At 35.3% G+C, this 21,578-nt stretch overlaps 1 protein-coding gene across 2 annotated transcripts; it reads right to left on the bottom strand.

Moving 5' to 3' along the window:
• Positions 1-20: 20 nt before the first annotated feature.
• Positions 21-11,931, bottom strand: LOC143233288 (cytochrome b5-like). Of its 2 annotated transcripts, none has more exons than XM_076469397.1 (4): positions 11,827-11,931; positions 6,883-7,103; positions 3,763-3,891; positions 21-174 (listed from the first exon to the last, which is right to left on the bottom strand). In XM_076469397.1, exons 2-4 carry the CDS (start codon positions 7,081-7,083, stop codon positions 112-114), a joined length of 393 nt encoding a protein of 130 aa, XP_076325512.1. In that variant the 5' UTR covers positions 7,084-7,103; positions 11,827-11,931; the 3' UTR covers positions 21-111. The 2 variants fall into 2 exon arrangements, with proteins under 2 accessions (XP_076325512.1, XP_076325511.1); XM_076469396.1 differs by having other exon boundaries at positions 11,813-11,927.
• Between the last annotated feature and the right edge of the window lie 9,647 nt (positions 11,932-21,578).

Raw genomic sequence — 21,578 nt, 5'->3', positions numbered from 1 at the left:
ACAAAAACAAGGCAAAATAATGATGAAGGTGAATCGATTATTATTATTGAAATAACATCGAACGTTGTATTGTCCAGTTCTATTGTCTCTTCCTGACACTGATCGAAACAGTTAAGCAACGACACTCACACTCTGAGGAGGAGTTTCTTCACTGTACAAGTATGCCCGCTCGTTCTGTAAAATAACAGAAAAAAATGTAATTATATTGTGTAAAACTTATAAAACAGACAAACTAAAATTCACTTGGAAGCGCACTACACAAGTTCTTGTTTTATCTACAACTAACAATGCGTGAATATGCGGCATCTCCGTGGGTGCCATGATTATTTTAGCACACATAAAATTTATTTGATGCGAGCTCTGCTGAAACTTGAAACTATGCAAAAATATACACTTGACACTCTCAATAGTCTGGAGAAGCTGGATTTAACATGTGTGTGTATACATATCAACAGAGAAAAGTCGTTATTTTTAACAACTTTCATTAAAAAAAACTAAAAATATTTTCCTTCTAAAAATTCAAGATCCACAAATTTATTATCGGCAAATAAAAAGGAGTGAGGCTCAGTCTGTTGCTTGAGTTGTGACAAACTTCGGATAATGTCACCATTCACTCTTCACCTCCACGTCACACCAAACATATTCGCTCTTTCAGCCATGGGGACGCTATAATGTGACGATCAATCTCACTATTCGTTGGTAAAAGAGTAGCCCAAGAGTTGGCGGTGGGTGGTGAAGAATTGCTGCCTTCCCTCTAGTCTTACGCTGCTAAATTAGGGACGGATAGCTCAGGCTGCCCTCGTGCAGCCTTGCGCGAAATTCAAAACAAGCCAACCCATCCCCACCTCATCAGTAACCCTGTATAAAGGTAAATCAATAACACAACTAGGCCTCTCTCTCGTGGTATTGATCTGAAGTGGTGAGAAACAACAATATAATACAGAATCACAACTACTGTATTCAGTGTTCAGGTTCCGATAACTAAGATATAGCCCTCTTTACAAGAGCTGTATATCCATTTATTTTCACTGAGAACAAACCAGTAACTATACCAACCTCATGCTTAGTACATGAACGATACTTATGATTTAGACACCCAGACGTACTGATTTCCCTTTGATAGTAACTTGTTATAAATCACAGAATAACAAAATGTTCCTGTAGGAAATGCATTTCGATGTGAACCTGAATAATAGTCTCGACTGCGTTTGAAACAAAGATAATTTAATGCAATGTATGAAAAAGTGAAACAACCTTCATTTAACACTGAAAAACAGAAGTAAAAATGAGTATTTTTAGTATCTTTGCTAGAGAACTGTCATGTAGCTCAAATCCATCTGTTAATATGTTATATTAGATATGTATCATATTTCAGATATAGAAACCATATGTTATATTAGATATGTATCATATTTCAGATATAGAAACCATATGTTATATTAGATATGTATCATACTCAAGATCTGGAAATCGTATGTTATATTAGGTATGTATCATATTCCAGATCTGGAAACTGTATGTTATATTACATATGTATCATATTCCAGATCTGGAAACCATATGTTATATTAGATATGTATCATATTCCAGATCTGGAAACCATATGTTATATTAGATATGTATCATATTCCAGATCTGGAAACCATATGTTATATTAGATATGTATCATATTCCAGATCTGGAAACCATATGTTATATTAGATATGTATCATACTCAAGATCTGGAAATCGTATGTTATATTAGGTATGTATCATATTCCACATCTGGAAACCTTATCTTATATTAGATATGTATTATATTCCAGATCTAAAAAATATTTGTTATATTAGATATGTATCATATTCCAGAACTGGAAACTGTATGTTATATTACATATGTATCATATTCCAGATCTGGAAACCGTATGTTATATAGAAATGTATCATATTCCAGATCTGGAAACCGTATGTTATATTAGATATGTATCATATTCCAGATCTGGAAACCATATGTTATATTAGATATGTATCATATTCCAGATCTGGAAACCATATGTTACATTATATATGTATAATATTCCAGATATGGAAACCATATGTTATATTAGATATGTATCATATTCCAGATCTGGAAAATATTTATTATATTAGATATGTATCATATTCCAGATATGGAAACCGTATGTTATATTAGATATGTATCATATTCCAGATCTAGAAACCGTATGCTATATTACATATGTATCATATTCCAGATCTGGAAACTGTATGTTATATTAGATATGTATCATATTCCAGATCTGGAAACCGTATGTTATATTAGATATGTATCATATTCCAGATCTGGAAACCATATGTTATATTAGATATGTATCATATTCCAGATCTGGAAACTGTATGTTATATTACATATGTATCATATTCCAGATCTGGAAACTGTATGTTATATTAGATATGTATCATATTTCAGATCTGGAAACCGTATGTTATATTAGATATGTATCATATTCCAGATCTAAAAAAATATTTGTTATATTAGATATGTATCATATTCCAGATCTGGAAACTATATGTTATATTACATATGTATCATATTCCAGATCTGGAAACTGTATGTTATATTACATATGTATCATATTCCAGATCTGGAAACCGTATGTTATATTACATATGTATCATATTCCAGATCTGGAAACCATATGTTATATTAGATATGTATCATATTCCAGATCTGGAAACCGTATGTTATATTAGACATGTATCATATTCCAGATCTAGAAACCATATGTTATATTATATATGTATCATATTCGAGATCTGGAAACCGTATGTTATATTATATATGTATCATATTCCAGATCTGGAAACCATATGTTATATTAGATATGTATCATATTCCAGATCTGGAAACCATATGTTATATTAGATATGTATCATATTCCAGATCTGGAAACCATAGCATTATGTCTGCAAAACAACACAACACCCTTCTCCTCAGGACACAGGTTTTGTCCACGTGACTGGCAGTCACTCTCACGAAAAAAATTAAATATTTATCATTGAGATGTCATCTGATATGTACGTGGTAGATATCATTGTCAATTTTTATTTGGAATGCCCTGCTTTACAGAGACCTTCCCATGAGAAAGTGCACGCCATACCCTAGTTGAACTAGTAGGAAACTAGGGCAAGAGAAACTTATTAGCTTCTTTGACTAACATTCTCTATTAATAATACCTACACAGGATGGACAGCAATTCATAAAAACGACTTCATAGTATTTTTTGTTTGTTTGTTTTGGAATTTCGCACAAAGCTACTCGAGGGCTATCTGTGCTAGCCGTCCCTAATTTAGCAGTGTAAGACTAGAGGGAAGGCAGCTAGTCATCACCACCCACCGCCAACTCTTGGGCTACTCTTTTACCAACGAATAGTGGGATTGACCGTCATATTATAACGCCCCCACGGCTGAAAATGCGGGCATGTTTGGCGCGACCGGGATGCGAACCCGCGACCCTCAGCTTACGAGTCGCACGCCTTAACACACTTGGCCATGCCGGGCCTGCTTTATAGTAAATAAGGGGTAAACAAGTAACAAGTGGGTTTACCACACAGCCATTGCTTATAAACATTACTCGTAATAATTCTGACACCCCAGTGTGACGGTATCATAAGAAGTAGCCACGATAGCTCCACCATATTCACATCTATAAACCAAACTCTAATTTCCATTTTATCGAAAACACACACACACACAACAAATCTTAAACGATGACAGTCTTACCTCTACTATTAAACCAACGCAGTACTTTTCCATCTCTCGGACAGTGTCCGAACTATGTCCGGTTCCATAGAACGACAGAGTTGCATCGCGACCGCCATATTCAAGTATTATCTCCTCACCGCCAGGATGCTGCAACAGTGAACATCGTTACAACATACACAGCCAACAGTTAAGTTTCAAATTAACGTAATAAACAAGCTAAGGTTTTTATTGTGTAACATATTTGCTATAATTTTCACTGAATTGAAATACAAGAAATTTTCAATTGAAATTAATTATACACCCTTGTGCAAATTAATTGAAACAAGACGGAAAATTACGATTTTTTTCAATTTTTTGTGTTTTATGTCTGAGAATCCATAAATTACTCACAAATTAATACATGATATGACCGCTTTTATTTTTGAGAAGACCATTAATCCGCTTTGGCATCGAGACCATGAGTTGACTGCAATCTTTACTAATTTTTGGATCGAGGTACCACACCTCAATTATGGCCTCAATTAGCTTATTTTTCGTAGTACAGTCTTTTTCCCGAAGTCTTTCTTTTCAAATCGCCCAAAGATTTTCAATAGGATTTAAGTCCGGAGAGTTTCTAGGCCAGTCCAGCACCTTTATTCGCGTTGTAGTCATAAAATTCTTCACAAGTTTCGATGTGTAGAACGGAGCCAGATCTTGCTGGAAAATGCTGAAATATGGAAATCTCTTTTTCGATTCTGGAACGACTCTTCTCTGCAAAACTTCGATATACTGTGGTCCTCGCATCATACCTTCTACGATATGTAAGCTTCCGACGCCATATTAGCTGAAAAAGCCCCAAAACATCTTATTCAAGGGACGTTTTACGAACTGATTGATGTGAGATTCTCGAAGTTTTTCACCTGGAGATCTGCAAACATGCAGACTTTTTTGACCCTGTACGAAGAAATGAGTCTCGTCACTAAATAACACCTTCCTCCATTGTTCTTGCGTCCAGTTCTTGTATTTCAGACCCCCTTGATACCGTTTTTTCTTCATTGAGTTGGTAAGAAGTTGTTTTGTGACTGGTCTCCTTGCCCTTCTAACGCAATTTTGAATGACGTAATATTCCTCAAAATTTCGTCATATATCCCAAAAATAGATCGACCGTACTGTAAAACATAGCTAATGACGCCGTCTGTGTGAAAAAATGACTATTAAAGGAAATCAGCAGGTCCAGCGAGCCTACACCGGCCGCCATGCTAAAAATATTGTGAAATGACCATTTGTTTCAATTAATTTGCACAAGGGTGTATTTTCCTTACTTAGGTTGAGTATTTTTTGTATGTTACTAAATTAATTCATGGACAAGATTCGACAGATATTGGTCGTCGGCAAATAAAGAAGTTAGTAAGCATTGTTACACAATCTGTTAGGCCCAGCATGGCCAGGTGGGTTAAGCGTTCGACTCGTAATCCTAGGGTTGCGGGTTCGAATCCCTGTCGCACCAAACATGTTCCCTCTTTCAGCCTTAGGGGCGTTGTAATGTGACGGTCAATTCCACTATTCGTTAGTAAAAGAGTAGCCCAAGAGTTGGAGGTGGGTGGTGATGACTAGCTGCCTTCCCTCTAGTCTTACACTGCTAAATTAGGGACGGCTAGCGCAGATAGCCCTCGAGTAGCTTTGCGCGAAATTCAAAAAACAAAAACAACGTGTTATTCAAAACTTTAAATATTCAATATATACTAATTAAATTGTAAAATGGTGTGTAATGCATATTATCCCTGCATGTATACTGTGAATGCCATAAAATCTGTGTCAGAAGGTCATTTTTAACAAAACGTAATATCTATCACACTACAAACAAAATATATTTTTTAAATTTAGGGTTAATGTAATTACGATTTAATTTACACGCTAAAAAAGTTATGAACGATAGTCTGTTCAGTGAGATTAGATATTTTCTAAAGAATAAAAACTGAGACCATGTGACATTCGAGCATGCTAGTCTGATTATCAATATTTCCTTTAATCGGCATAATGTCTTTACACGTGAATGCAGCCATGTTTGAAATATATGGTGCCATGTCTATATATACCTAAAGTCCGTTAGCCCTAAAGCTTTTTGGCCTTGGAACAACTGGTTTCTTCATGGCGGATGAAGGGTTTACTTTTGTTCTTTGTGAGTAGCAAATGGCAAGGGTCAATAGTCAGTCCAGTAAATCGGGTAATGATTTAATATTCTGGACTTTTGTAGTCGTATATCAAGGTGTCAACAGGAAAAGCAAAAGGAATTTCTAACCTTTTTACGAATTCTTCATAAATTCTGTGAAGTAATTATAACAATTTTATCCAATGCATATTTTCGTGTTATCTCTGATCTGATGTTGTTTTAAAGATACTTCTTCTTCCACTAAACATAACCAGTAGGTTTATCTTCATCCCAGTAGAAACTGCAGCTTTATTTGGTTAATAGTTATACCAGAATTTCTCGTTAAATCTTACTTGAATCTATGCATTCACTTGATACATCCGTACACCACATTCCTATACTACAATTACTTGCTAGGCCCAGCATGGCCAGGTAGCTAAGGCACTCGACTCGTAATCCGAAAGTCGCAGGTTCGAATCTCCGTCACACCAAACATGCTCGTCCTTTCAGCCGTGGAAGCGTTATAATGTTACGGTCAATCCCACTATTCGTTGGTAAAAGAGTAGCCCAAGAGTTGGAGGTGGGTGGTGATGACTAGCTGCCTTCCCTCTAGTCTTACACTGCTAAATTATGGACGGATAGCGCAGATAGCCCTCGTGTAGCTTTGCGCAAAATTCAAAAACAAACAAACAATTACTTTCCTCTCTCGCCTTAGTTATTTTGATTTTCCACACAAAAATCCACGTTAGTCAGAAGATATCATATGTTGATAGGCTTAATTCTAATTAGAACCAATTAACCTTAAGACCAACGTACTACAGGGAGTCTCTAAAACCCATACATATTCAGGTATAGCCAGACATGCAAGGATTTTCATGAACAAACAAGTATTTTTTGTGCGAGTGTAGAGCGAATTAAGAAATTTGCGAAAAAGTTATCTACAAACCCCATTTGTAACCAACATCTTAATAATTAATACCCAAATTAAACTTTAAATAATGCATTCTTACCTCTTTTAGAAACTCGGTGACATCATATACTTTGTCGTTGATAATTAACCAGCAATCATTTGGCATACAATGTTCATAAACATCCGCTACTGTGTACATCTGACAGGGGGCGTTGGTTACTCGCTCAAATATCGTAGCTTCCTTGTCCAACCTGACTTTTTTCATAGCCAGTCGCACAATTTGTATTAATGTGTCTTTCATACTAACTGGATTTTAAATTCCTAAGCAACAAAAGCAAAGCATTTTATTTAATATTATAAAAACTAGAATGTTCAGTTCTGAAGTATCAGTTTCGGGATGCACGTGCATACAAAAAACGTTAAGTGTTAGCATGAAGTGCTCTTAGTAGACAATTAACAAAAAAACTGCTACTGAAAAGAGGTAGTCAAACCACATAAATTCGAATAGATATTGGGCCACAAACAGTAAAAAAAAAGCAAAAATGAAGAGATGTGCTCTTTCTGGACATCTCCGAATTCTTGGTGTTTAGTAATGATCAATTACAACTTATTCGAAGATAACGAGGAAAGCAGTCGTAGTCAACGTACACCATCTACAGTAACACATGGGCCTAATGAAACCAAATGGCGGTCCATAATGCCATATTCCTTCTGAAACATAACACATCGTATGGGGATTCATTTTCGAGCAAGCCAATTATTCTAAGTATACAGTAAATATGGTAAACGACATCATGATGACAAACAGGCAGATATATATATTCACAACTATTGGCTTTGTCGCACATCTCAATTTTAACATAATGGAGGTGGTATGGGCTGGATTGTAGGAATTAATACAGAACATTTGGGGAAAACAATTCATTATCATAAATGATAAACTGTAAGGGAATATTAAAACAAAGTGTAATATTCTATGTGATGTAATGGACTTGTGTACAAAATACTAGCGGATTTTAAAACCGATTCGCTTTTGTATTGTCCGCTGTGACGTCTGGTACCATTAACGCGTTCACTATCTGGCTGCTATTATTCGTTTTAGACTTTTATATCAATCACTTGTGTATTTCAATGGATACTTCCCTCGTTGTGTATTTTATTTTTCGTCTGTCAGGCTTGCGAATAGAAGTTAATCATAATTGAAATGGGTATTCCTATCGTTGTGGGTGTGTTTTGTAATAAAATAAGCTCAAACAAGTTAATATGTAAAACAATGAGGTACACCATCTAACCTTCTTGTATAAAGCATCTTAGTTCTGATAACAAGTATTGCTTCGAAATTAACTAGTGTTATAAACTCTCAATAGATGGCAGGAGCAACATTCACCATGACACTTGGCAAATTATTATAGTATTGGGTATATCGATGCACTTTCAAATATCGAAATTTCTCAAATTCCTAACATGCTATGTTCACTTTTTAAAACAAAATATCTAAGTATATATCTGCGTAAATGCCTTTAATAAACTTTTCAGTTTCACGTTCAAGATATTTAAAGTTTTTGTCCTTCTGTGCATAATGATTGATGAGATTACCCATCTTCGTCCATTATTCTAATGTTTCACATTGTCTATACTTTACTATAAAAATTCCTATTTCTCAGAAAAAAACAAAAAAAAACAATTAAAGCAAAATGTTGCTCTTGCCCCAACCTCCACATTACATGTTTATGTTTGCCCACTTTTGCATTATAATTATCAAGTGATCCGTATATGTTTGTAGTTTTTTTACTTAAATAAAACTCATTTAATTTTTACTACAATTATTAAAAAACAAAACAACGTTTGTTTGTGTTTTAATTTCGCGCAAAGCTACACGAAGGCTATCTTCGCTAGCCATCCCCAATTTAGCAGTGTAAGACTAGAGGGAAGGCAGCTAGTCATCACCACCCACCGCCAACTCTTGGGCTACTCTTTTACCAACGAATAGTGGGACTGACCGTCATATTATAACGCTTCCACGGCTGAAAGGGCGAGCATGTTTTGTGCGACGAGGATTCGAACCCGCGACCCTCGGATTACGAGTCGAACGTCTTAACCCATCTGGCCATGCCGGGTCCTCAAAACAATGTGACGAGAAGGATGTAACGAAGATTTCTTTTTGATGACGTTATATCAATCGAACACTTTATATACTACATTAATTAATCAATGCTAGAAAAATACATTTAAAGGCAGAAGAAAATTACAGAGATATTCGTCTGTAAGAAATTCACTTGTTCACAGAGTCGTACACTTTAAATTAAACTTACAATCGTTACTTAATTTGTTTGTTTATCACCAGGAGTTTGTTCTATAAAAACATGAGCGCGTGTTATATAACAACTTTTTTTTTTATTCCTAATCTAATAGTTAAGTAGACCAGACATGTTATTAACATCTGTTTCTCTCAAGACAACAAGGTCTTCGCCCAAAAACTCGCCTTTTCTAGTGATAATCCTTGATGAACTAGCGCTGGTATTCCCCCCTCGTCAAATCATCACATTTATGCACCAATTAAAATCAGGAGTTTTTTTATTGAACCGACCAAAACGAGAATCATCCAACGAAGCGAGTTTTTTCGCTATCTCTCGACCATGGTCGACTTCACTTATTTACCTAAACACTGTAACACCGACATTCATGTCAAGTTTTCCACCTCTAAAAGCTCGATTAATATTTTTTTCTGTATTTCTTATATTCCTTCTATCTTTCTAGAATATAGCCAGAATTCACTCGAAGCAACTACCAAATCCAAACTCCAATCCGTCCACCGAATCCGTTCCAGACAAACAGAATATATTCTACAGTTCATTAGACCCGAACGCCCTCGCCGACGAACAAAACCAGCAAGACCGCCTCACGCGACACCACTCATTGTTCAACCCGTCACTAACTTAGCTTTATCTACTCCGGATGTCGAGGACAACTCTACTGAGAGGTCTTGACGATTGTATTAAAGATCAACGACCACTTGCATCAAATTTACCCAGACACTAAAAGTCAAGAAACAATTGCGTAACGTAGGAGAATTTGGGCATAATGGAGTTTATACAGATAACACACTTTTCGTACAATCGCTGTGGTGAAGTAATGCGTGACGACGAGAAATTCACCTGAAGAGAAAATGTATCAAAGTAAAGTACAGGACAACGTTTCAACCTTCTTGGTCATCTTCAGGTTAACAAAGACACGTTTCAACCTTCTTGGTCATCTTCAGGTTAACAAAGACAGTTTGCAAACTCGTTATCACGAAGTTAAGGATCAGTCAACGTCTACAGCCCAAACTCAAACCACGTGATCCGCTGATAACCAGTCGTCCTCCACCCAGAAGACTCGAACGCGGATCACCAAAACAATAGAACTAGTATTTCTGAGTGTCCCTGGTTGTTCCTCAAACCCCTGTTAGATTTTTAAACTTCAATACCTTCAAAGTTGTATTTAGATTGATTATATAAGTGCTCAAGGGTAGATTCATCAGCCACTTTATCTTCATCTTTACTTGTAAATTACACAAAATTATCCTTTATCATACCCTTTCATGCTGCTCTAATTTACCCCTTAGTTATTCCGTTTATGAAACGAGCAAATGCTTTTGTCTGGTTAATTGATTTTCCATAACAACCGAAAAAAATAAATACTCAAACTAATTTTACTACTTGCTTTTTATGAGGTACTCACGAAAGTCTGAAGGTTTGAAACAGCTATATTTTTATGGGATAATAAATTCATTTCTGTACAGTATTTGGTTTCTTACACTGCTAAATTAGGAACGGCTAGCGCAGATAGCCATCGTGTAGCTTTATGCGAAATTCAAAACAAACAAACTTGACTTGATCATGCGCAGTATACATTAGACCAGTAACTGACTATGCAACCCCTACATGGATAAATGTAAGTAAAAGACTAGTACAACTAAAACTACAAACGATACAAAATACACTACTTACAACAGCTTATAAAGTACCCAGAACTACATCATCAGGATTCATATATAAATATGCACACATAGAAACAATAGCAGATAGACTCCTACACAGTACAATAAATTATTTTGACAAGAATTGGAGAAAAACGAACTAGTGAACGAACTAGATAAATACTGGACACATGATAAGGATAGTCCTAAACACCTTTCTCCAGTAAATATATATTTTCGAAATAAAACAAAACCTCCACCTATAAATTAAACTCCACATTAGTTTATGGGTTAACTAATAAACATTGAAAGGGATTTTGTGAATGTTTTATAGTTGATACCTATCTAATGAAAGTGAAAATAATGATGGAACTATAAAGAGATATGATTTATTTGCACCAAGTGTATATGTAGATAGTGCATGAACATTGCCCTGATAGGAGCCCTAGTAAGTGCGGGTTACTCTGGCCCTCGTGTACAATGTATAAATACACTTGGCAGTTGCTAAAACAAATACAAAGGAAGAAGGAAGAGGTTGACGAAACCTAACCTTCCTGGGTATGTAAACACTAATACCCACAAAACTATGAGAGAGAGAGCGATGATCATGCGCAGTACTCAAGGTACAAGTTGTATACGATCATATCTTATTGTTATGAAACGATACGTTGGAAAGAAAGAAATACTATCATATAAACAGCCGTTTCAAAACTTTGAATTATTCAAAATGATTTTTTATAAACTTCGGTTGTTACCGTTCTGTTTCTATCACCCAGAAGTCCAACAGCATATAATAATAATAACAAAAAAAACGTCTAGTGCTTAATATATAAAACAAGAGAAATAAAACATTTAAATTCATTACATAAATTACATATTTGACTGACTTTAGAGACTAATGAAGATTTTATATATTTCGAGATGGCACTTCTTCTTCAGGTTAATGTTTTTTGTTTGTTTTATACCCAGTATAAGCTAATTTGATCAAACTGGTTAAATATAACTAAAACCGTATAATATTATTGATTGAAACTTTTCTCAAGTAATTAACCAAAGCTTGAGTATTACATACATCTAAATACTTGCCCTTAGTTCTTCCTGTAAAGTAATATATGTACGCTAGCGTCCTCTGTTATTTCAAAAGACCTTGCGAGGTACCCACCTGTCGATGTAAGAATGAACTGCGCACACTCCATCATTTACAGTGCTATTTGGCGAGTTGTTGAATTATTTGGTGTCACGTGGTCTACAAACTTCGACTTGTGGTCGAGATGGTGCTGAGATATTATCTTCATTTATTTTTAGTTAGTTTTTTAAACATGTAATTAAATAATTAAACTTAAAATACGAGGGACTGAAGCTTTCTCCAAAGTAATAAAAAGTTAAAATCAGAAAATTTTGCCTGACATTCGGACCACAATTTATTTGTTTGTATTGTTACCTATTATAATTTATCTCGGAAAAGTCTCCGATTTATTATACTACATGTGTTACGTTTCACGATTTCAAATAAACGGAAACTGAAGTTAATCGAATGTCAACATATATCAAATTTATGATATTTGCCATCAAGATTAATAGACACAAATATATTTCAAAATACAAACAACAATATAATTTATAATAACGGTTACTACAAACAGTGATTACAAATAATTATGCATATACAATAGTTGTACAAACTTACAAGTCTCCCAAGAACACAGCGGTATATCTGTGGACTTATATTGCTAGAAACCGGATTTCGATACCCGTGGTAGGCAGATCACAGTTAGCCCTTTATGTAACTTTGTGTTTAAATACAAAACAAATACACTTGCAAAAAGTACTGAGTCTCCTATCTGGTCCGGAACTGAATACTTTGTCGACGGTTTACGGAGAGTGAATTAAGTTTATGTTAATACACTTTACTTGACAGGAATGCTAGCTAGCTATATTCTTCATATGTGAGTTTTTTTCCTGGCGAAAAGATGTAATGTCTACCTTGTAGAAATACTAATGTCCAAAGTTAATTCACTGAAGTTTGTAATGCTCGAACTCTATAAACATTCCTGGTCAAATATTTGTGGTTTTCAGGTTTATAAGAATTTGTCACAATGACAGCTTTCGAACTTAGTTCACTGACTATAGTGACCCATCAATATTATTAAACTGTTCTCCCCGTGTGTTGCGATTTAGAAACTTTAATGCGAGGTTATAGAAAGTTTATTTGACAACAATACAAGCAGTCACTAGTATTTTACATACATCGAACATTGTTGATTCTTACCCCAGAGAATCTTCTACAAACTTAGAAAGTAGGCGGGACCTTCACAATACACATTTACCAATATAAGTTACAAGCATTTCTAAATATATATTTAACTAAAACAGACATTAAAATAAACACATAATGGGAAATCCGTTATGGTATGTGCATTGCTGTCTGTACTTGTGCCTACCACGGGTATCGAAAACCGGTTTTCAGCATTAAATAGTTTTAAACTTGCGGTGATCTACTAGGGGTCATCTGATAAAGAAAATATTCACTAGAGGGCTATCTTTGTAAGCCCTTCTTGATTTAGAAGTAATATACTGGAGAGAAGGCACATAATCAATATTATCCACCGCAAACCCTTGGGTTACCCCAATCAAAACTAGGACTAAACGTCACATTATAAAACTCCCATAACTGATGTACGAGTATGTTTGGTGATGGGGTTCGAACACGTAGTACATAGATTGTGAGTCAAATCCCTACCCGTCTAGCCATGCTAGGCCCAAAGGGTCGCGTTCATTTAAATAACTAAAAACGTATATTTCTTAGATAACTTCTCTGTTTGGGAATAGTTTGTTTTTGTTTTGTTTTTTTAATTTCACACAAAGCTACTAGAGGGCTATCTGTGTTAGCTGTCCGTAATTTAGCAGTGTAAGACTAGAGGAAAGGCAGCTAGTTATCACTACCCACCGCCAACTCTTAGGCTACTCATTTACCATCGAATAGTGGGATTGACCGTTACATTATAATGCCCCCACGGCTGAAATGGCGAGCATGTTTGGTATGACGGGGATACAAACCCGCGACCCTTGGATTACGAGTCGAGTGCCTTATCCGCCGGGCCATGCTGGGCCCTTTAGAACTAGTAGCAACATTTATAAAATAAATATGCATTATATCAGTTGCTCATAATCTTTGACTTAAACTGCAAACAAGTTGGAAATTATCTCATGGTTTATCCTATTTAAATATATATGAAGTTTTGAGAAATTTATTTCCGAGAATAGAGAGAGAGACATAAAAGGAATATTTGTTGGCTGACTGCATAATCACGACCGGTTTTATCGAGTTTAGAGAACACGTGTTATACTCGTAGACCTTGACTTGATAAAAAAAAAAAATGCACAAAGATTGGAAAAATACATTATATTGTATATTAACTCTAAACGACAACGGTTTAACTTTTTATTAGTTTCTAACATCAGTATAACGCTCAATTAAATCGCAGGATAGCGCGCGAAATTTGATAAAGCTGTAAGGATAAGCAGTTACACATCTACTTCAACACATGAAGAACTGATGTTCCGGGATTTTAAAAAGAACGCCAAGTTTGCTGCAAGTTGAACAAACTTGCACTAAATAATGCTTTAAGATTAACACAACAACACCAGACTTGTTGCAAAATATTCTTTTGTATTCGATTTCCTACCAGAAATCATTCTTCGTGAGTAGTTGGTAGATCCAGTCCGCTAGAGTAAGGAAAGGTTATTTATTAAGGGTTAACAACCACATGGTACTGTACCACAGGTCTCCTCTCGGCAACCATTTTTACTTAACCATTGATTATTTTGAGTTAACACTTGTTTATTTGCAACCATTAACTAAATTGAAGTAAATAAAGAAGTAACCCTAAAACATCCACATCTTACGGACGTTCTGTTAGATGTTACCCTGGTAACGTGTGATCGATACTCCCTAATATCTAAAATTAGATGTTACCCTGATAACGTGTGATCGAAACTCCCTAATATCTAAAATTAGATGTTACCCTGATAACGTGTGATCGATACTCCCTAATATCTAAAATTAGATGTTACCCTGATAACGTGTGATCGATATTCCCTAATATCTAAAATTAGATGTTACCCTGATAACGTATGATCGATACTCCCTAATATCTAAAATTAGATGTTACCCTGATAACGTGTGATCGAAACTCCCTAATATCTAAAATTAAATGCTACCCTGATAAAGTGTGATCGAAACTCTTTAATATCTAAAAGTTTTCGAAAATTCAATCTTCTTTTAATTCGTCTTCGATACAGAGAGTTGCTCAAGTATACAACAAAGCTTTTCCTTACGTGATTGGTCATTACATATATTCTTTTGGAAGGTTTGTTTGTTTTCGTTTGTTTGTTTTTGAATTTCGCGCAAAGCTACTCGAGGGCTATCTGTGCTAGCCATCCCTAATTTAGCAGTATAAGATTAGAGGGAAGGCAGCTAGTCATCACCACCTACCGCCAACTCCCACGGCTGGGAGGGCGAGCATGTTTGGTATGCTGGGAATTTGAACCCGCGACACACGGATTATGAGACACGGGACTTAAATGCATTACTTAGGAGGTGGATACTTTAGACTAGTGAGAGAAATATTACAGTTACTTAGGAGGTGGGTACTTTAGACTAGTGAGAGAAATATTACAGTTACTTAGGAGGTGGGTACTTTAGACTAGTGAGAGAAATATTACAGTTTCTTAGGAGGTGGGTACTTTAGACCAGTGAGAGAAATATTACAGTTACTTAGGAGGTGGGTACTTTAGACTAGTGAGAGAAATATTACAGTTTCTAGGAAGTGAGAGAAATATTACAGTTACTTAGGAGGTGGGTACTTTAGACTAGTGAGAGAAATATTACAGTTTCTTAGGAGGTGGGTACTTTAGACTAGTGAGAGAAATATTACAGTTTCTTAGAAGGTGGGTACTTTAGACTAGTGAGAGAAATATTATAGTTTCATTTCCTGTCTCTCACATTCACAAAGACACTCAACCAGACAATGAGATAAAGAAAAACTTCATGCAGGTATATAGATTGTAAAAACATGACATAATGGTAAAAAATAACAAGTGTAAATGGTAGCATTTTTCAAATACTATCCATGCATTCATTCCTCAAATTTTACGCAATGTATAACAATTCAGGTTGTATTAAAACAAGCTGGAATGTGCTGTAAATCATTTTCTGTCAACTAATTTGGAGTCTGTCTATATAAATAATAAATATTCAACTATAGTTCCGCTCACCGATTATCCATCAATGTCACAAAGTAGATCTAAGCCTGCTGTGATATTAATATTTACAAAGTCCAATAAAATTCGAGCCAAACATCTCTCACTTAACTGTTTTTTGTTTTGTTTTTTCTCACTAAGGGCGCTAATGTTCCCATTTTGTTTAGTCATGGATTGTCATTATTACTATTTCATGGCCCGGCATGGCTAAGCGTGTTAAGGCGTTCGACTCGTAATCCAAGGGTCGCGGGTTCGAATCCCCGCCACACCAAACATGATCGCCCTTTCAGTCGTGGGGGCGCTATAATGGGACGGTCAATGCTATTATTCGTTGGTAAAAGAGTAGCCCAAGAGTTTGCGGTGGGTGGTGATGACTAGCTGCCCTCCCTCTAGTCTTACACTGCGAAATTAGGGACGGCTAGCGCAGATAGCCCTCGAGTAGCTTTGCGCGAAATTCAAAACAAACTCTTTCACGTGAACGTGCCATAAATACTCAAATGTTAATTAATTAATTTCACCAAAAGCGTGCAAGCAGCGAAAGATTAACATCTATCCTTATAAACATGAAAGTAAAACAGGCTCGTCATAAAATGTTATTTTGATAGCATAACCGTCCACACACTTTATTCAGGCTAAGGACAACACCCGCGGAATTCATGCCATTAGGCTTGAAGTTTAATACAAAAATGTAATTTATATTGTGACCGATAAACATGATGTTCGTTTTTTATAATTTTGTCGTAACTGATAGAATGTTGCTTGCTGAATAAATTTTACCAGGTTCGTGCCCTATCTATTAAAAAAACAAAACAAAAACGAGATTTTTGCAATAATCAAAGCAAAGTGAAAAAAAAAAAATCACAATTCTCACTGAAGGCTTTTAATGAAGTCGGCATTGCTTTTAGAATGTTACTTCGTTATCTAAAGATAACAGGCGAGTGAGCGCATTAATAACCAAACCAAATTATTTAAAATACAACAAGAAGTTCACAATAATTAAATCACTATAATATGAATCATATTTTAAGATTTATACTCAAAAGATTTATCACAACTAAACTGTTAAACTTTCAAAATTACTGAAAGGAAATGTAACGTTTATTATACTAAACATTTTCAGTAAAATTGTTGTTATAATTTCTATGTGCAACAGAAGCATCCAAGACGACTGTCACTACCATAGGTGATGGAATCGAGGGAAGATGGATCTATTGATCCAATAGTGACGGCTCCTTTGAATGAAGTATAGAAACGTGAGTGTAATTACTATGTAAAATCGCTGTTTCAATTTCAAAACAATGGTTACAGTTAACATAGCAAATAAAGTGCCTTCAAATTCAAATATTTCCCACTGCGCATGCTCTCTTTAGTCAGTGCTGTAAAATATCCATCCTTTCACTGCATCATATTTCTAATTAACTATCTCTGTAAAATAGCTGGTTTAAATCAAGCAGTTGTTATTGTATTGGGGGTCACGTGTGTCCTTTTCAAATAATTGCAATTAGTGGTAGAAGCACAAAAATATTTCAAAATAAGATTTATTAATGTTTTAAAAATTATTATTGTTATTATAGCGATATTTTTAATCAACATCAAAAATGGATTCTCCATTGTGATTGGCCAACAATGCATCACATGCTGTGATTAACCAGTTGACAAGGTTACTGCTATAGATGCGTGAGATCGCGCTAATTCATTTAGGACTATTGCCTCAGCATGGCCAGGTGAGTTAAGGCGTTCGACTCGTAATCTCAGGGTCGCGGATTCAAATCCCCGTCACACCAAACATGCTCGCCCTTTCAGCCGTGTGGACGTTATAATGTTACGGTCAAACCCACTATTCATTGGTAAAAGAGTAGCCCAAGGGTTGGCGGTGGGTGGTGATGACTAGCGCCTTCCCTCTAGTCTTATACTGCTAAATTAGGGACGGCTAACGCAGATAGCCCTCGTATAGCTTTGCGCGAAGTTCAAGAAACAAACAGAAAGAAACATTTAGGATTAACTTACGACCAACATCGCAAATTCCAGCAGTCTAGGCAAATAGTATACTGAACTTAAACTGATTCAAATTTTACACATCTATTGACGTGAGTATGATCAACTGATGATAGTTGTTTTATTTTGAATGTTAAACACTTTCTGAATCTTACTGATTCTTAAAATGAGATCAAAATCTTCAACAAAACTTCAGACTTTAAAATTTTAATATGTGATAATGTAGGCCCGAGGATGTAGGCTAAATATATATATGTGACAGAGCTAATTAAGCTTTGGTAAAACGAAAAGTATAAATTAGAGTAGAATCAGTTATTGACCAGTTATGGAAGCAACTGGTCGTTTGTCTCCCTCATAACTAGCCAATTTAGAGAATGGAAGGGACTTTCGCAACACGTATTTAACACCGTAAATTACATGCATTTCTAAATATACATTCAACTGAAACAAACATATATATTAAAATAAATATGTAATATTAAATTCGTTGCAACATTATACAAATATTGGCTAGTTATGACGGAAACAATATTTGTATAATGTTGTAACGGATTTAATATTACATATTTGTTTTACATATATTTGTTTCAGTTGAATATATATTTAGAAATGCATGTAATTTACGGTGTTAAATATGTGTTGCGAAATTCCCTTCCATTCTCTAACTTTGTAGAAAGTTCTCGAGTGTAAGAATCAACAATGTACCTTATGTGTAACTAAATATTAGTATCACTTGAACTTTCGAAAACCTTGCCTTAAATTTTATAAATCGCAATACGCGGAGAAACAGTTTAACACTTTTGTTGGTTTACCACAGTGAGTATACTATAAGCCCAGGAAGCTATAACGCTGATGAATGTTTATTAATCAGAACACTATATATATGTATTTGACCAGGATCGTTTAGAGATTTCGAACATTACAAACTTCAACTTCAGAAAATTAACTTCGGACGTTAATATTTCCACAAGGACATATGATATTTTCCTCGATGAAAAGTCAGCTTGTAAAAAGCGTGAGGTCAGCCAAGAATAGAGCTAGCTGGCTTCCCCGTCAAGTGAGTTGTACCGATGTATCAACATAGAATTAATTCGCTCGTCGTGAAACGTCGATAAAATATTCAGTTCCAGACCAAACAGAAGACTCAGTATTGTTTGTAAGTTTGTAAGCATTTTGTATATAAATCATTATTTGTAATAATTGTTATTAAAAATTGTATTATTGTTTATATATTAAAATATATTTATGTTAAGAAAGGAAATTATGTGTATCAATCTTGTTGGAAAATATTATAAATGTGATACATATCGGCATTTAATTAACTTCTAAATTAAAATTAAAATATCCGGGTATTTAAAATCGTAGTACGTAATATAGTAAATCGGAGACTCGTCTAAAATAAATTACAAAACAACGATATTAAAAAGTAGTAGTTGGTTTACTTTAATCTCAATCGTAGTTATCTATTTCACAACAACATTAAAGTGAAAAGAAGGTTTGAAACAGAATAATCGTACAGTGAGTGACATACATTATGGAACAAAAACGTATATACAAAAATGCTTTATGTTACAGTACAGAACTTTACACTGCAGCACATTACATTTCTTTGAACTAATTATATTAAATTCCAGTTCATTCCATTTTTTATATTTCTTAAAGCAATGCTTTGTTGTTATTTCAGCTTTTCTGTCCAGATCCGTTTTTTCTTAATACGGTAAAAAACATAAATTAGGTGGAACATAGGTCTGCTCAGCACTGGTTCTGCGAAACGCAATTCAATAGAAAGCAAGATGCCACGCATATGTTTTTCAACTATAGAGTAATGTATACAGCGAAGTACGCGAAGCGGAAACAGAGTGGCCCAGGTTAGTAGTCTTCAATGGGCGTAAGTGTCTCTTGACCAATCTCATTATCTCAGACAATTTATGTTTCAGAGAGAGAAAATGTGCCTCTAGCTATATGTATATAAAAACTAAAATAATTTCTTTAGTGTAGTAGAGAAAGTCTCGTCGCTCGTCAGTCTACACAAATTGTAGCAGCAGATACCTGTGCTGCAGGGTATGTCACATCGAGTACAGGTTAGCTCCACCCACTGTTAATGAGTCTTTTAATTCCACTGGTAAATACCTAATTTTTATTATACCTGCGGCCTGGATTTATTTTTGCTGTATACATTTATATATATATTACTTTTATCTAGATGTCAAATTATATTATTTCTGATTCGTAAACTATTTATGAGTATCATACTTGAATGTAAAAGAACTCGTGAAGTATATCTGAATATTATATAAAAATTCAAATAACTCGGTTGAACTATTTGTGAATATCATACAAGGATGTAAATAACTTGGTAAGATGTTACGAATATCATACAAGAATAAATAATAAATTGGCAACAGCAGTTTCAAGAGTTTAAGTTTGTGTTGTTTGTTTTTGAATTTCGTGCAAAGCTGCACGAGGGCTATCTGCACCGGCCGTTCCTAATTTAGCAGCGTAAGAGTAGAGGGAAGGCAGCTAGTCATCACCACCCACCGCCAAATCTTGGGTTATTCTTTTATCAACGAATAGTAGAATTTACCGTTACATTATAACGCCCCCCACGGCTGAGAGGGCGAATGTTTTTAGTGTGACGGGGATTCGAACCCGCGATCCTCAGATTACGCGTCGAGTGCCTTAACCACCTGGCGATGCCGGACCACAAGAGTTTAAGAGGGAAGATCAATAATTTTGTGAACCTTCCTTTTCTTAGGGACGAAATTGTAGTATCAGCCTGGGAGGAACAAGTAATGTTCTGTTAATAGTATACTATGCTGATTTTTACATTTATTAACCTTATTGTACGTTACTTATTTACTTAGTACATGGCCTAACTTGAATCTCGGAAACTGACTGAGTCTCGTGCAAAAGAAAGTTCGTCGTTAATAGCGAGAACAGGTTTTAGTTTTCTTAGTTTTACGCAGCGGATGAGTTTTTTTGTTGTTTTCTTTTTCAGGTTAAATGTTTTAGTTCAAAGCTCCCGTCACCTCTCGACCAATACGAGATCTAATTACAGTTATCTAAAATAATATCAGTTTGTGGGTAGTCTGGTGGAAATCCTGATGAGAATTAAAATCAAACTGGCTATACGCTCGCTCCACGCTTGATATTGCTGGCACACAAAAAAATATTTAACAAAAAGGAAAAAAAAAGTATCTCATATATTAATTTACTCTATCTAATTCTGCCTAAAAGAATTTCATATGTCGCGGCTAAGCCCTTTCAGCCGTGGGGGCGTTATAATGTGACCATCAATCCCACTATTCGTTGATAAAATGGTAGCCCAAGAGTTGGCGGTGGGTGGTGATGATTAGCTGCCTTTCCTCTAGTCTTACACTGCTAAATTAGGGACGGCTAGCACAGATAGCCCTCGTGTAACTTTGCGCGAAGTTCAAAAAACAAACAAACCGTGGCTATTGAGATTCCCTCTTGTTTATTTTTGACATTCCGCAGTTTCAGATAAATTATTGTGTAGGTTTGGCTTTATTGCTTATAACTAACTTTTCTATCGCTGCCTAAGTGGTAAACCACCTTCTTTC

Source organism: Tachypleus tridentatus, chromosome 12, assembly GCF_004210375.1.
Source record: "Tachypleus tridentatus isolate NWPU-2018 chromosome 12, ASM421037v1, whole genome shotgun sequence".
Lineage (NCBI taxonomy): Eukaryota > Metazoa > Arthropoda > Merostomata > Xiphosura > Limulidae > Tachypleus > Tachypleus tridentatus.
Note: the sequence above shows the minus strand (reverse complement) of the source record. Positions and strands in the feature narration are given on the sequence as shown.

Coding starts and splice junctions, on each gene's coding strand:
- LOC143233288 (XM_076469397.1), bottom strand. CDS start 7,083: ATGAAAGACACATTAATACAAATTGTGCGACTGGCTATGAAAAAAGTC. Junction 3,892..6,882: donor TCACCGAGTTTCTAAAAGAG/GTAAGAATGCAT, acceptor TCACTGTTGCAG/CATCCTGGCGGTGAGGAGAT. Junction 175..3,762: donor GCGTTGGTTTAATAGTAGAG/GTAAGACTGTCA, acceptor GTTATTTTACAG/AACGAGCGGGCATACTTGTA.